Source organism: Vigna umbellata, chromosome 11, assembly GCF_029865625.1.
Source record: "Vigna umbellata cultivar VRB3 chromosome 11, Vumbellata_1.0, whole genome shotgun sequence".
Taxonomy (NCBI): domain Eukaryota; kingdom Viridiplantae; phylum Streptophyta; class Magnoliopsida; order Fabales; family Fabaceae; genus Vigna; species Vigna umbellata.
Window position 1 is genome coordinate 8378134 of NC_142175.1, and position 18215 is coordinate 8396348.

An 18215-nucleotide genomic window follows, 5' to 3' on the forward strand; every position below is an offset into this window, starting at 1 on the left:
GGGGCCACACGGTTTTGTTTTATATAGCATGCATATGTATTGGAATCAAATGGGAGATTGGAGAATTCTTTTTAGACTATGTAAGCCGTGCTTGATGGAAGAGGGGGCTACCAATTTGAAAGTTCACGCCCATGGAGCTCCAGTGATGAATTTTATTATTAAAGGGAGTGGTGTCACGGCCCCACACAAGAAATCTCACTTTGGGTTGGTGTCACAGCCCTCGTGAGAAGCACATTACACGTCCAACAACCACACACCTCTCACTGCAAATTAAAGAAGTTTTGGAGTGCACAAGAGAGCCAACACACGGCTCGTTGGAAGCAAGAAGAGGTGCAACAGCTGTCACGGTTGGAGAAGCAGCTCATGGAAAATTCACGTCCAGTTGAGATGGAAGAGAAGCTCACGGGCCTATAGAGGAGACAACATCATGGATTTATTTTTGGTGTTGTCCAGCCATATGGAGGCAATTATTTTCTTGGCTTACAAAATGTAGCAGCAACCACATCCAACATCTTCACGCCCACAGCCTTCACAGCAGATCCAGTAACGTGTAGAAGAGAACCAGCAGCACCAGTAAAGTCCAGCAAGCAGCAACTGCCACACCCAAGCTCAGACTGTCACGGCTGGAAGGAGAAGTTGATCATCACCTTCACGCAAGGTGCATCCAGCAGCAACCACCTTAGACAACACATGTTTGAGGCAGAGGAAGAACAGAGAAAAGAAATTAATCAATTGTTTATTTGGTAATGATGAGCAAATGTTTGTCTTCTTTTGGAAATGGTGCACGTAGAAAGTGGAGGGCAGAAAAGTAGAGACAGCAACTGTAGGGGAGAGCACATAGAAGGGAGCATTTTACTTGGAAGAAAATAAAAGAGCCATGTGTAGAAGTGAAGTGGAGCAAGGCAGCAAGCACAATGTCATGGTCAGTTCCACACACACTCACGGCAGCAAGGCAGCAAGCACAATGTCATGGTCAGTTCCACACACACTCACGGCAGCAGCAAGCATGAGAGCAAGGAAGTGGTTGTTGGTATATAACAAAAGGGAGAGAGCCGTGTAGCAGAGGGTTCCAGAGACCAGAGAGTTACGGCCTGGGAGAGGTCCCTCATTCCAATTACAAACCAATCTTTCTCAATCAAACAAGCACATACACTGATGCCACAACAAAATCATACAGATTGAACAAACCAATTTTTAAACGAACAACTTACCTTAACCGAGATAACCTTGACAGCGACGCCCCACGGCCACTCCAACGCAGCCCTCAACCAAGTTCCTTCAACCGTATACTAAGAAGTTAATGAAAAGTAGATGAAGGCAGCAACACTGTCTAGGCTTTACCAAAATGAACATGACAGTGTGAATGAAGTTCTGCGGAACTTACCTCCGACAAAGTCCCTCAACCTCCACACCACCAGCCCTCAACGAAAGAACCAACCTAGGACGAACCCTAGCCCCGGACTCCCCAAAACCACCACGCACCGTGAACCAACACCGGTGGACGCACCGCTGACCACAGTGACCAACCACCGCGGGTGACTCACCGATAAACTGACAGAGCGTGAACCAACAGAGGCAAGTGTGTGAAGAGAGGGAGGATACGCACAAAACGACGAGGCTGATGAAAATGAATTTGGGGCACGAGGAACCTAATTTTTGACTTAAGTTAGTGAGGTCCTTACCGACGGCTTATAAGCCTTCGGTAATTACCTCTATACCGAGGGCTTCAAGGCCTTCGGTAAAATGCCGTCTGTAAATCCAAATTTTCCAGTAGTGTTTGTTCTGTTCCTCTCTCTATTCATCATCAAAAGTTGACGAAGACTGGGTGTTTCTGGAAGAGATATTTTATCTTCGTTGTCTTTTCAACATTTGGGTTTTAGTTTAAAAGGCTTTTGGGCCTTTCTTCGTGACTTAAGGTTTGGGCCTTACTTACAATAGTTACGTTGGCATAACATGGCATTATTTTCTTCAGGTTAAAGTCTATTTTTACAAAGTCAATAATTCATCCATTATTTATTTTAAATTCATTGATATGTTTTATAAAAAATAATAAATATTTTAAATGATTGATAAAGTTCCTTTCTCACAATCTGATTTGAGAATAAAAATGTATTCATTGATATCAAAGTCTTATTTCACTTTTATAGTGTTTTTAATATAATAACGGTAGCTTCGGAATAATAACAAAATATTGATGAATTTATTGTTTGCAATTAATTTAACTAATTGTTTAAAGGGTTAAATCAGTTGAGAGGATTTTATAAAGAAAAGCAAGTGGCACCAAAAGGAATTAATGTTATTCACAAATCAAAACTTAAGCAAATAGTACAAAGGAATCGTGTCTCAACTTACAATTACCACATTTTAATGCTGTGGTAACAAAAAAAAGTTCTCTCCACGTTAACTACATCTACAAAAAAATAAAAATAAAAAAAGGAATAGTACAAATAATGAATCGTGTCTGAACTTACAATTACCACAAATTTTAATAGGAAAATGTTATTTGGACAACAAAAGTTTGACACAATTTTGACAACGGCGACGTGGCAGCTGTGCATTGGCTCAGTGAACCGGGGTGAGGGGTATTTTGGGTTTTTTCTGGTTTGTTTTCAATTCACTGAGCCAATGCACAGCTGCCACGTCGCCGTTGTCAAAATTGTGTCAAACTTTTGTTGTCCAAATAACATTTTCCATTTTAATACTGTGGTAACAAAAAAAAAGTTCTCTCCACGTTTAACTAAAAATTCAATGATGATATTGAACAACGCCACTCCGTCCCCAATAAATAATTTCTCAAGTGCGTTTCCTGTTGTTGCAATCCTTTGGCACATGTAGACGGTGAAACTTTGGTTCGATAGGAACAGTTAATGCCTTCCTATCCCAAGAACGTGGCTTTGCTGCCTTTGGCTTCACAATACCTGATGGCTTTTCGATAATAACACTAAGTTTTGTTGCAATGACAGTCTTTTCTTTCTTCCTTGGTAAAGCACTGCAACAGACATTTCCATTGGAATCAAAGTTGCTTACTACAAACACAACATGTTTCAGAATCTGACTATTACTTACCTCAGAGACCTCAGAACTTTACGCTGCGTCATTTCGGATTTTCTTTTGAATTTATCATTCACATCATTGGGTTTCTGAAGTTTAGGACGAGGATCATTTATATAAGGTGTTGTAGCAGATAATTTACGTTGCACCTTGCAGCGGGAGTTGTCAATTTTAATGCCACCCTGCGTAACATTTTGGGAAGTCTTCAGTCACTTTCTAAAATACTGTTTATGCTAAAATATTTATAGCTGAACATGTTCTTCGGTGCATGAACTTACAGATTGGTTTTCCTGTATTTTTGGGTGTGATTTCTCATCACAACTGCGATAATCAGTGTCTGATTCACTTTTTGTGTAAATAGTTTCACTTTTCTGAAAGAAAATAAAGAAAAAGGTCAATTTTTTTATATTCAATAATGACGAAAGGTTCACAATGGAACTGAACTCACTCGGTTTACAATCTGATGTTTCCCCATTGCCATTCCACCACCTTTAACTGCGGTTTCTTTTAAAGGTGAGAGAAATTTTCTATCCAAGTTTGCTTCTTTAAGAATTCCCCTTTCCTGCAGCATCAAAAACACGAATAACACTTGATTAAAATAAATTGTTTTTTAACAATAAATAAACTTAAACACAATCCTCTTCCCTTACTTACATCAGTTCTCAGCTTAAAAGGCTTAGGGTTTGTGGGCTTTAATTTTCTGTACTTCACAACTGTAGAAGTAGTTGTGGTCGATGAAGATTTCTGATTTAAGGTCAAAATCATAAACGTTATATACACAGTCAAATCATTCAATAAAGTGAGACTGAAAGTAATCATTAATATAACTAAGACTAGACCTTTTGTGTTTTTCTCGAATCATCCTCATGTTTGATCCCAAGAATAGCCGTTTTTTTGGGCACGTCGTTATCGGTACTCATCTCTCTGCAGCCACCATAAATTCATTGATTTCACCAAATTTAAGAAAACAATGGAGAGTCAAATGTTTTTAAGAGAAATCAAATTCCTTACATATTTTCATGAACTATTGAAGCATTTTCCTTGTCATCATTCTCAATGAGCTGCCTCCCATTTTCTTTGTCATCAGAAGAAGCCAATGATTTTTCTTCAGCCTTTCTCATGTTGGATTCAGAAACTTTTCCCTTTGCAGAAACCGAGTTCCTCATCTCTTCATTTTCACTCCTTTCTTTAGTCATCTTCTCTTTATAGTTGGAATTTGACAGTGAGGTAGTGTCACATTCCGAAGCTTCTGAGAAAACTTGAACTATAACTAAGCTCTCCCCTCTTGTTGGTTCTTGGGAAATTACATCTCCAAGAGATAGTTCAGCACCACTCGCCGAAGTTCCTGATTCATGGCATACTTCTAGAGAACCACATCTAGATTTCTCATCTATCTCCATATCACTAGAGTAATTTTGGTGAGGCTTAGCAACCTGTCGTTTCTGAGTGCCTTTCTTCACTTTCTTCTCCTTCAAACTTGACATTGAGTTAGTTTCTAGTTCCTTACGGTTATTAGAACTCAAGGAATCAAACACACGGCTCTTGACTTCTCTTCCCCTCAATTGCTTTTTTGAGGCAGTCACTGGCAATGAGTTGCTTCCTCCTTCTTCATTCTTCTTGACTGCATTGAGTTCAAGCTTTTTCGTTGCTGAACACAGTGCTCTCATTGGTGTTTTTAATTCCATAGAATTCTTGATCTTTATGACCTTCTTAGGCGAGGGAAAAACAAGAGCCTTAGACACCACTCTGCTCTTAGGCACACCAACAGTCATCACTTGCTCTGAACACTTCTAAACGGTTCTACATTGGAAACCTTCTTTTGATTATTCCTTGGAGTGGTCAAGGCCTTGGCCACCGGAGGTGATGGCCTCACCTTAGCATTGGGGGTTGCTGCAACCTTAGAAAGAGGTTTAACTTGGACATTCTTGTCGGTCATCTTGTGTGATAATGACGAAATAAAGTTCATCCTTGACACCCTTGACTTTGCAGGAGCTGAATGGGGGCCCTTCAAATTTGCGCTGAAAGAAACAACCAAACATCACTCATAATGATTAAAACGTTCTTGAAGAAGGAAAATTATATGTTGTTACCATACCATTTAACAATCAATGAAAGATAATAGATTTTTAATGGACAATAACTTTTCTTTTATTAATTAAAGAATGTTTTCCAGTTACAAGTTCCACATTGATCAAGGTGAGTGTATAAACTAGTTTATTGATTTAAGGATGCGCTACCTTGCTTCTCTTTTATTCAAAGCTTTTCTGAGGCGTACATTGGGACTTCTTGCAGCCATAACCTGAAAATCCAAGATCCATTCATCCAATCACCATCATATTTATGTCCATAAGTAGAGTGAACGAAACAAAGATGAAGAAGAAAAGACCAACTAACCCTAAGGACAAAATTCTTGTAAACAGTTTCGGAATCCAACTCTTGCTCATGCTTTCGGTCACATCCTATTAGAAAAAGTCATGTCATTGGTAATCAAGAAGATGAAAAACATTTGGAATAAGATCAAAGAAGTGAGAAGTTAAACTACCAACACGTGAGCAGAACCAGTGGCTGTCATCGCCGGGACGGCAAGAATCAGGTGCGGTGAAATCCACGAACTTGGGAGCTTCAAAGTTCTCGAAGAAGTCATCGTTTATTTCTAATTCCTCTTCGATTATTGGTATACAGTACTGAGTTTTTGCCATAACCTTTCTTTTCTTCTCTTCGGAGCGTCTTTCTTTGATGCGAATATTGTGTGGGATTGTAGTAAGGTAAGAAGTTGGTTTTCTAGCCGCCAACGTATTTAAAATAAAAATGGTTAACTAGCTGTTATGATTTCAACATCCAGGTAAGAGAAACGGCATGTAGAGTTATTTCTTTTCACACAAACTCTCACACAGTTCTAATTAATTAATCAATTATATTTTAATTATTTTCTTTTAATTAATTAATGTTTTATTTGTTTTATAGTTTTTTATTTTTTAATTTAAAGATATTTAGTTAATATCTAAACTGACTTTAGAGTCTCTTTAAACTTACTTAACTTTAACAATCAAAGATCCTGATTTTCGCGAGAGGGTTAGGCACTTTTTTATTCGCGATGAACTCATGATTAGGGTTTGTAAATTTTGGGTTTCCTATCCTCTGATTAGTGTTCATCTGGAATTTGGTTTGCGCAGGTTCTCGATGGCTATGGATGAGACTCGATTTCAGTTTCTTTACGTCTCTGCGGTTTCTTGCAGGTTTCGAAGGAGGAGATTGGTGGACGAGCTCGTCTTGTTGTTTCTGAGTTTTTTTTTTAAAGTCTGCCGGAGAAGATGATCGATGGTGGTTTTTTGGTTTTGTTGTAGTGGCACGTGGAAGAGGAAAATGTGATTTGTTAGGAAGAAGCTGTTGTGGCTCTAACATTTCTATAGGTGGAAGATGAAGCTAATATGGCAAGTAATTTGGTTTTTTAAAATCCAAAATTGACACCTTATATTGCCTCAGTGTGCACGTACGAGAAAAAGATGACAACTCATTATGTTTTGGTCAAAGAGGCAGCTGCACCTTTAAAATTTTGACGTCGTAACTAAAAAGGATTAACATGACCTGATTTTTCACAAGTTGGGACCGCTTCGAACTTTTGAAAAAAGGTAGGACCACTTTAAGCAATCCTCCTCTTTCAAGGGACCAAAAGAGGTATTAAGCCTTTTATAATTATATAAATATTTTAATTAATTAAATTTATTTTGAATTAAAATTTTTAGTTTGTAATTATTTTATATTTATTTATTTATTTTTTCTTTTTTAGAATTTAAAGTATTTTGTTTTTAATAATAAATTATTTAATTAATTAATTTGATTAATTTTTTGTTTTGAATTATTTAATGTTTAATTCTTTTATAATTTTTTTAAAATTTTTTTTATAATTTTAAGATATTAACTAGCACTCTTGGCATCCAAGTATAACCTACTCTTGGTTTACAAGTGTATGATTACAAGATGTAAATAACTTTTCTAAGAGAGGATGTTTAATCAAATACAATAAATTCTTGTAATTCTTCTCTCTCTTTCTCTCTCTCCCCCTTTTGGTTGAAGACATTAGACGATATGAGCTTAGAACATAGCACTTCAATTTTGTTGACTCTCTAGTTTTTCTCTCTTCTCTTCTTTGAGCATTTGCATTAGATGCCATGGGCATAGAGATAGACTTCAAAGTATATTTTCAACAAGGCTTTATTTTCTTCTCTTCTTTTGTCTTTCATTTTGAAAGCTTTAGATGTTGTGGGCTTCATGATGGAGGAAGAAGATAGATATGTGATGATGGTTCTTTTCTTCACTCTTGCTAATCATTCTTCATGCTTTCATTCACTCTTTCAAGTCTTCATGATATTTCTTGTATTGAAGAGTATCAGACAATAAGTGCACTGAGTTAAAGTAGAGTTAGAGTTTTAATGATCATTCTTTGACATACTTTTTTCTTTACTTCTCCTTCCTTTTTCACCTCTTCTCTCTTCTACATTTTTCACCAACAAATTACTTTTAGTTGATCTTTTGTATATAGCTTCTCTTGAAAGATGTCCATTAGATACTGAGTTAAAATCTTAGTAGGCTTTATAGACTATAGCTTGGTCAGGTCTTAATGTACGTTGTAAAATAGCACAGCTTTTTCATGTAATAGCTTATACGGTTTTCTTGTATAAGAAGCTTCAATGAAGAATTCTAGGAATTTTGTTTCTAATTTCTCAACGTTTCTGGGTTAAGTTAGGTGTTGTCATTTCCTGTACAGATAAAGAGAGCAAAGTATGCAAGCACAAAAGCAAATTTTCATACAACGTTAAATGTTTGATCGTTTATAATCGGTAAATCATATTGCTTATACAAAACATTTAAGTATAATTTTCAAGAAATGTTAGACAATGTATCGCACATTGACAAATAGACAATGTACAACATTAGACATTTATGAAAAGTTATTTTAGATGTAGAATTTGGCGTACTTTGCCATTTGACAATATTCTTCATAAGACACTTTCTTTATGACACTATTTTTAAATGTAAGACATTAAGTTTCAATGTTTTTGTGATTCTAAAAAAAATGTTTCAATCAGAACACTTGAGAACACTTATTATTTTGCACATATCCCTTACATAGTACCTTTGTAAAATATTTTTCTTTTCAACACTTCATGAATATAAATCCTTAAGTATATTGTCATACCAGGTCCATGAAGGTTTTTCTCATTGATTAAATGATTCCTATGAATAACATGCTAGACAGTAAAAAATTCAGGAAAATCCTCCTTTGTATGTTCTTATTTGAAAAGACTTTGTACTAGCATTTGGGCGACTTGCGTAACTTTTTGTATAAAACCTTAGGTTTTCATTTTGATTGAAAGTAGGCATTTTTCTTTTTGAAGAGATATTTCGTTTAATGTCTATGATTAAACTTTAAAACATAAGTTGCTAGACGATTTATATGATCTTGTCTCAATAAAGAATAAATATTTCATAATATTTTTCAATAGTCAAATTAGAAACATGTTTCTCCATTATGAATTTTATAAATATATTCTAAATTAAGTGTTCCAGAAAATATATATATATATATATATATATATATATATATATATATATATATTTATTGAAAAACTTTTTCTTAATTTGTTTTTTCGAAAATTTTTAAGAATAGGTATTCCATAGTGTTATGTCTAATGGGATGGAATAATCTATGAGGGGCAGAATTATCATTTTAAAATTCTGATCAGATTTTGAATTGGAGCTTTTCCCTATACTCCCACACTTCTCTTTTTGCAAATGTATTGGATGAAAAAACAAATTCCCTTTTAAAATGTATTATAAAAAAACTGCTAAAACATTTTGAATGACAAATTGGGTGGTAAGGTGTTCCAAATGCATAAATCTCAAACAATATTAAACACATTTCAAAATGTGTGATTTGTAGTAATGATAAAAGACATTAGAGAATATACATTTCAAATTTATGTAATATAAGCATTATTTATAATTTCAGATAAGGCGTTTTCACTGTGCTAGATAAGAGAAAGAAGAGTAAAAATTCAAACAACAAAAATGAGTGGGAAGTGTTCTCAAATGTGTAATTTAAAATACTATATAACACATTTTAGATTATACATTCTAACACAAAATCAAATATCTTTCGAAATGAGTAATCCAAAATAATAGTAAAGGACATTACGGAAATGCCCATATGTCAAAATTATTTGAAAAAGCACCATTGACATAATTCCTAACAATGCATTATGGAAAACATATATATATATATATATATATATATATATATATATATATATATATATATATACATATATATATATATATACACACATATATATATATATATATATACACATATATATATACACATATATATATATATATACACATATATATATATATATATACACATATATATATATATACACATATATATATATATACATATATATATATATATATATATATATATACATATATATATATATCTTAAATGCGTAATACGAATAATATTTTCTTATTCTAGAAGGGTTGAAAATAATAAAAAGGAAAGTTTGAAAGAAATGGGTGCAGGAAGAAAAAAGCATATGAAATGTTTAATCCATAACCTACAAGTCAATATAATCCAAACACTATAAAGATCACTCAACGGTTAAACTTATTTTCATATATATATTTACATTCTTTCATGTTATTGAGTAATAACATGTTCACATTATAAATTGAAGGACACTATTAATCAAAAGATATAATTTTTGCTACAAATTATTATAATTGTGGCAAGATGGTAAAAAAAATAGCTAATTCCTTTCTATGATGCCCTCAAAATTATGAATTTGTTAAAATCACTTAATACTTGTATTATTTGCAAGAACATTAAATGTATTCATGACAACCTTTAAAAAATAATTTAATGTCTGCGTTCACTCGGCGTTGCATAATAGAATAAGTCCAACGGATAGTCTAAGATCAAACAGTGCCACGTTGCATGCTTCTTTGAAATTCTCCAAAAAATATTCAAACAAGTGTTTCTTTAATCTTTCAATTTCCAACAAGAACTAGTCTTCTTCTAAGGGATCCTTCCACATAATCATTACATATCTTCCTTCAAATTTCCTTTTCAAACTTGCTCATTGACCACTTCGTATATTTTCTCATGTGTGTTATAATATATATATGTAAAGTATCAATCAAAGAACACACATGCACCCCCCACAAGCCAAATCGAACTAAATTTTCACAAGATATTCAAAGGTCAAAATCTACATCCATCAACTTCTTCATAATCTTTCAAAGTTGAAATCATGCAAAACCAACAACAAGGTATCATCAACCCTAAGTATTGTTCTCCACATAATGTTGACCTAGCAATTGTCAGAAAGGTATTAACGTTAACTGATACTTTTTCCGTCACCGACGTTAATAGCAAAATGATCTTCAACCTTAGTGCCTCTCTCATGACCCTCCACAACCACCGTGTCTTGGTTGACGCCGCCGGCCAACCCGTCGTCACACTGCGTCGGAAGGTTTGATAATCTATGTACCCTTTTATTTTATATCTTTATTTCTTCTTCCTTATTACTTTGTTTAGCTTTTTAATTGGTGAAGAATATGAATTAACAAAAACTTTGATGTATGTTGTTTTCTCATAGTTCGATAATCAAAATTACAACTTAGATCCACTCTCCGATTTTGTTTAGAAGCTTGTGGTTAAATCATCATGTTTCAATAGTTTTATGAAACGATTCGGATTTTTTTATGTAGATGACGACAACTCATGATCGGTGGCAAGTTTTTCGAGGTGAAAGCATGGAGATGAAAGATTTGATCTTTAGTGTGAAGAGATCGTCGTTTTTTCAGTTAAAGACAAAATTGGATGTTTTCTTAGCAAACAATACTAGAGAAGAAGTTTGTGACTTTAAGGTAAAAGGAAGTTGGTTCGAGCGATCTTGTGTTGTGTATGCTGGTGAATCTCTCACCATTGTTGCCCAGGTGAACCTTTTGCTCTTTTCCTTTGTATTATAAATATAAAATTTTAATGTTCGAGGAACTATCTATGTTAATGACATAACCTCAGACTTTGTAATTTCATCATAATATTTTTAGTATTAAAATTATGTCTGAAATTGAATGTGAATGTGATTGCAGATGAATAAAAAGCACACTGCTCAAAGCATTGCGTTTGGGAAAGATAATTTCATGGTTACAGTGTATCCAAACATTGACCATGCATTCATAGTGGCACTGATTCTGATTCTGGACGAAATTAACCAAGACAAGAGACAATCTCAGAATTGATTATTAATATTCAGCATTTTGGGTTCCCTAGTTCTCATCAAAATGTTCATTCGAGACAAAAATTGTGACATAAGAAGAGTAGTCTCAATTCCTTGCCGTCCTGTATTTGCTTTTAATATCATAATATTTTTATTAGTTTATTTCCTCTTTTTGGATAAACATAAAATTTACAAAACAAAAAGTGCGTTTTATAATTATTATTCAAATTTTTTTAACTGAAAAAATATTTACTGAAAGTTAAATCACCCAACAAAAACTGTTTTCTCCATATAGTTATTGGAGACCAAGTTATGGTCCCCGACTTCTAAAAAGTCCGTATTCTGTTCTATGAAATACCGGTTTGAAATATATTTGTTGATTATTTTATACTTACAGCTATTTAGAGATGAAATTTTAGATTTTAAATTTTAATTAGAAGTCGTTAAAAATTAATCTTTAAAATATACGCTGAAATAAAAGTTTGATGGAAAATTATAATTCAAATTAAATTAAATAATATAATATTAGTATAAATAAAATTATTATTTTAAATACAAATTTAAAATAAGTTCCACCACATAGTATATATCTTTAAATAGAATTAACATTTTTTTAAACAAAATTATTCTATTAGTTTAAATAAAAAATATATGTCTACAAAAAAAATTCTAAACAATTCGTTTATTAAAATTTTGTATATTCTCACTTTCTTTTGCAGTTTTCCTTTTTCTCATGCTTCCTTGTTTTCTTTCTCTCTTTCTCTTGTCATAGCTAAAAACTTTGAATTTTTCTTTCAAACCCCATTTTTGTGCAACCAAAACAAAGAGTGTTTGTGTTGTGTCTCAATCTCTTAGCTCCATCTACACGAAAAAGATGAATGTGGTGAGAGTGTTGTTCCCTCCACCACCACACACTGCTACACCTTTCCAAATTTTGTTTTAATTTCAAAATTACCTTTTAACTTTTAACATTTATCCTTTTTAACTTTTATGTCAAAATCCTAATTATCCTAATTATCCTACACCTACATGTAACATCTTTCATACTTTCCTACTTTTTCTCTTTCTCTTTTACCAAAAACTCATCTTATCCTTTCCTCCTTTACTATCAACAAGAAGAAAACTCCCTGTTATTAATTTCCCAAACACTTCTCGCCACGCTCCTCCCGTACCCTTGCCCATTCTCAAACCGTCAACTATTTTATCTTCATTAAATCATCCATCTTTTTCCCAACAATTCTCACACACTATTTTTCTATCTTCCTTTCTCCTCACCAACAAAGTTCAAAACAACATCCACTCTCCTCTTATCAAAATCCATTTTCCTTTTTAACTTGAAACCCCACCATTCCACTTTACCATTTTTTTTCTCTTCCTCTTACCAAAACTCACATACCACAATCACTACTCTCTTCTCCCTTTTCTATTTTCTTCTTTTCTCCATTCTTTCCTTTTTAATTTCTTACGTAATTATATCTAAATTAATTTTATGTTATTTAATCAAATAATTATTATTAGTTTAATTATAATTAATTGATTTTGTTTTGAAAAATCACAGCAAAAAAGAATCACACTAGGGGAGAAGAAAATAAAGAGCAATTTGATTTATGTGAAAGTCGTGGAGTGTGAGGGTGCATTGATATAGTGGTGAGGACCATTAAATAGATTGAATGAAATAGTTTGATATTGGTGAAAATAAAAACATAAATTAAAATTTTATACAAAGACAAAAGAATAATAGAGAGGTACAGGGACCGCTGTGTTGTGGTGGAGGGAGCAAGCGGTGAATGTGAATTTCGTAACCAATTTGAGGCTATAGCGAAGGGACTCTTCTTGCTATTAGAGGACGATGTAGGGCACTGTTCCTTTCAAACTTATGAAGTTATGATTATCATCGCGATCCATTAAGGTGCGTGTAAAACTTGATATCATGCTTTTACTTCTTGCACTCCCACGATTTCTTTGTGCAGCCCTCAAATTTTCAAAATTTTGCTTTCCGATAAGTGATTTTCGGATTATATAATCGTAACAAACTTTTCAGATTTTTCAAAAATAATTAAAAATGAAATTTTTGGGATATGAGTTTCCGGAATGATTGAAATGTATTTTGGAATAAATTTAGAATAAAATTTCCAGAAAAAACTTTCCAGAACTCATAATGTCTTTTGGGATGAGTTTCCAGAAATATTCTTCCATGAAATGTATTATTAAAAAAAAAAAACCTTTTAGAACACAGGTGTTTCGAAACACGTGAAATATATTCTGAAAAGAGCTTTCAGGAATGAGTTTTTTGTCGCATTTTCTCTCGTTTTCTTTCATTGTAGGGTTTTATCACTCTTATTCTTCCTCAGCAAGGGTGATGATGATGACTGTCACAGCAGGTACAATAGTATGATATGGTGCAATGTCAAAGGATATTTGAGTCTTTTTCTCTTATTATGTGAGTGTGGATAATAATTATGGGTTGCAGGAAACAATATGGTCCATAAGAATTGATAACAAAATGATATATATGAAATATGTTGTTTGGATGATTGTAATACATTTCCTCCTTATAGGTCACCACACATTGTGTCATATACCAAATTTTAAATCAATATAGACCATTTACATTATATAAGCATTCTCAGAGGAAGGTTTCGCAAAATATTTTGTTAAAAGTTATGTTAGATATTTTATTAAGGCGTACCAGTACCAGGCGTTCACCTCTCTGGTCACTGCTTGCCAAAGTTCCCAACCCAGCCGATGGAGACTCCCAGTCTGGTCAGTGTACAGTTTGACACCTGGAGACGGAGGAAAAGTACAGGGAGAGGGAGGAGAAAAACTTGACATGAAGATGCAAGGAAGGAGAAGAGGGAGATGAAGGGAGAGAAGCAGGGAAATATTGACTCAGTGTCAGAAAAAGAAAAAATGATGTGGCACATCGATAGCCAGGTCAGCCTAATTTTAACAGCGCTAGTTTTGGAGGACGACAAATTATAGTTTCTTTAAGGACAAAGATTCAAGTGTATCAAAGTTTGAAAGAGTGACTAAATCTAAGATTGCATTATAGTTAAGGGACTAAAAGAATATTTAAGCATAAATATATGTTATAATATGTATTCACTGTAATTTCAATTTTGCCACGTATCCAATTTATTATGATAGGTGATCTTTTACCTATCATAATACATGTAATTTTCATTACGAAAATGTTACCGCTACATCTATTATGATAGATTTTTTAAAATACGTCATAATATATCTTAGTTTTATTACAAAATTGTCATCGGTCAATGTATTATGATAGATGAATTTCACCTATCATAATAAGCTGTTATGAAATCCTCTTTTTCCACTAGTGTCATGCACCAACTTCAGTGGAGGTGTTAAGATATAACATATATTTTGTTAATTAAAATTTAGGTATTATTATAATTTGTGCAGATGTCATTGTTTTAATAAATGAAAAATCATAAAACCATTATATATATATATAATACACTAATATCTGAAATAATACAAAATTATTCTTTAAACTTTTTTATAATGTCACTTGCTACATAATACCATTATGTAAATAATTTGGGAATGAATAGACTGTGATGCTAGAAATATAGTCAAAGTTATTTATGGCTCCTAAAGATTTCTTCCGCATCACCTATATTTATTGAAAGTATCATATGGTTCTTTTACAGGATGCGGGTATACCAGAAGAGAACAAATTATCATTTTTGGCTATGTTCATAATAGTTAAAATCATATCATTAAAAAAAGACCTTGAAACTTTTTGTTGCAGTTGTTCTGCTGTCTCTAAACTTTAAAACTATTAGCAGAAATAGAAATAGAGTACTGGTTGTCAGGTTCCAGAGATCGACTCTTTCTCTATATAATAAAATGTTATTATTAAATTTTCATATCAATACAATAAATTAAATTTTTTCCTTATATAATGTTATCATTGTCATTTTATGTTTATTTTAACCAAGGTAAGGCGAAAAAAGCTTCTTAATGTTACAAAAATTTGAATTTCTTCTTATCTGATACTATTTTTTTTATCTTATAGATTATAAAAATAAAAAGTGAAAGTTTAGTGAGTATTCAATTTCTGTTGAAGTACAATTAGAGCAACTTCCACTTGTAAGATTACTTACTCACTATCTTTTGATCATACAATATTAAAAGAATTCCTATGTGTGAGGAGGAAGGTAAGCAAAGAGGGGATAGAAATTGATTAACAACAACACTAGAAACAACACTAGAGAGTTATAGAGTTCTTCAAAGCATTCTTGGGAATTTGGTAAAGTTTCTTTTTATCCTACCATATTAATTTGATATTGGATAATGGATAATATATTGTGAATGAATATACATAAAGAAGGAACAAGAAGTAAATGGGGTGGTTAGTGGCAATTACATATTGCATAAATGAAAAATCTAGGTTTGTTTACTATGACAATGTAGGACCATTAATGGCTTGATAAAGGTTACTAAAAATGTCATCTAGATATGAAGCCATCTAGACAATGGAGGAAAAACTGAAATGTAGAAGTCCATGTTTTACTTTATACATAATTCAACAATCCAATTATATTTACTAGTTCGTTACACTAGTGCAGTCAAGGGAATCGACAGCGGTTATATTCGCTGATAGGCATCAGTTCCTAAACCGAGACATATTCAGGCGAGGCAAAAAGTGGTAAACTTTATGTCTCGGTTGAGGACTGAGACATAAAATGGTAGGATTATACCTCGGTTCCTTATGAACCGAGGCCTTTTCTCCCCTCTACTGTCTCGGTTAGAGCTTGAATCGAGGCAATAAGGTCCTTTTTTTTCTTCTTCTTGAGGCCTGCACCAAGAGCCACGAGGTAACAAGTTTGTGAAAGCTTTCCATCAACAACCTACAGCAAAAGAACATGTGAATATATAGTAGTTGGCATCCTGAAACATCAGTGGGTTATGGATGAAAGTAAAATGGACACGAACAATAAAAATGCTATCCTTCATGTCATATCAAAACAAAAATAAAGAGCAACTTGCAGGGATAATTTTAGCCGTCTGGAAAATAATTGCAAGTTGTTCTTCAAAGCTTGATGACAAATTTATGAACACCGAAAAATGGCGCCACAAACTTGTTTAACAATCGGCAAGTGTGACCGAATCGTTTCAAGTAATAAACTCGGTAAGACCAAGTATCGTTCTCCCAAAGGACTCACGGCCTAGTTTAGTTATGTGATTCGTTGATTATTTAAGACTTAAGAACGAAATAAGTGGAGTTTAATATGCAAAACAGAAAATAAACATGTATGCATGAATTTGATCAATGGCTAAAACAAAATACAAACACTTCAATGGAATATATGGATGAGTATGTTGTTGGGGTTATCAATTTCATCTTATCCACTCTCATATACTTTAGGAATTCAACATTCTTTTCATCATTGTTAATGCCACTCTCTAAATTACCTTGCAAGAAGGCCTATCCCTAATTACGAGTTCATACGATTCCTAGCATTCCTAATAATTAGTTCTTTTAGTGCAGGAGCTTAACGGCAACCAATATACTATTGGGAGAAATTCCCCGGATCTAGACTTCCCCGTACGTTCCCGTATCGACAAAATAAATAATCATGCATTGAATGAGTTAAACAAAGCAAGCATTGAGCAAAGAGGAAAAACCCTAACTAATGATGAAAGAAAGCATAGGTCTTAAATATAAGATGTAAAAACAAATTCCATATATGAGAGTTTCACAAGACTACATTGATTCCCCAACAACAATACAAGGTTTAGTTCACCATATTCATGGTGAAACTAGATGAATAATAATGAAAGAATGAACGATAAAACCCTAGAAAGGTGAAGAGGTAGCCTGAGCATCCAAGATCCTCCTTCAAAGGGGTGGAAGAGAGAGTGTTTGCTTCGTTTCTGCCAAAAATACAAACCCTAGGACGTCCTAAAGCTTATATACTATTCTAAAATTACAAAAAATTTAGGCCCAAGCTCATAAGTGTGCCGCTCAGCGGTAAGTGCGTGAGTTGGTTTCTTCCCCTCAGCGGATCCCCCGTGAGCTTCTGAGTGCCGCTCAGCGGTAAACTGCCGCTGAGCGGCAGTTGCGGCTTCTCCTTTTGCACTTTTTGATGTCTTTTCTGATTTAATCTCTCTCCTTCTTCACTTCTTTCACCAAATTCACCTTAAAACCTGCACAAAAACACTGAAATCAAGCATAAACCTGTCAGCTCTCTTATTTATGAAAATATGAATAAAAGCATGATTTCAAGCTAGTTTCTAAGTGTTAAAGGTTGCTTTTAGTATCAATTTCAAGCATGAAAATAACAGTTTTTCAACTGTTATCACAACCCCAAACTTAGAACTTTGCTTGTCCTCAAGCAAACAAGATGTAACTCAATCTTCTACCAATTCATATGATGGTTCACTCATTCAAAAATTTCTTTTCAAGATAAGCAAAGACTTCAATCAAACTTTTGACCAAGATTTCAATCAAGATGTGCAAATGCTTTAGTGTTCACAAAGTCAGTTAATATCAAACAAATGCTATTTTTCATGAATGATTAATCAATTAAGCATGGATGTTCATGTGCTCATGGAATACTTCCTCACCAGGTAAAGTGTTTCACTCACACACAAGTGTATAAGAGGTAATCACTCATTCACTCCACTACCACAATGTCACATGAATCAACTTTGCCTTTCATTTAACCACAATCAAAACATTTACAAGCATGCATCATCACAAAGACTTTTCAATGGCCTATAACGTGGCTGGGCTAATCAAGAAAATTGGTTTTTCTGGATCACAAAATCCTTGAGTTAAGAGAATCATAACAACACAATTATTCTTATTTTTCCCAACTTGTCTTTACATTGAGCTTT

At 33.5% G+C, this 18215-nt stretch overlaps 1 protein-coding gene and 1 pseudogene across 1 annotated transcript; one reads left to right on the forward strand and one right to left on the reverse strand.

Moving 5' to 3' along the window:
* Positions 1-2793: 2793 nt before the first annotated feature.
* On the reverse strand, positions 2794-5765 carry LOC148190922 (uncharacterized; annotated as a pseudogene).
* Positions 5766-10290: 4525 nt separating this feature from the next.
* Positions 10291-11450, forward strand: LOC124843767 (protein LURP-one-related 15-like). Its single transcript, XM_047320582.2, has 3 exons — positions 10291-10592; positions 10831-11058; positions 11215-11450. The coding sequence occupies exons 1-3, from the start codon at positions 10371-10373 to the stop codon at positions 11362-11364; spliced, it is 600 nt and encodes a 199-aa protein (XP_047176538.2). The 5' UTR covers positions 10291-10370; the 3' UTR covers positions 11365-11450.
* The last annotated feature ends 6765 nt before the right edge of the window (positions 11451-18215 follow it).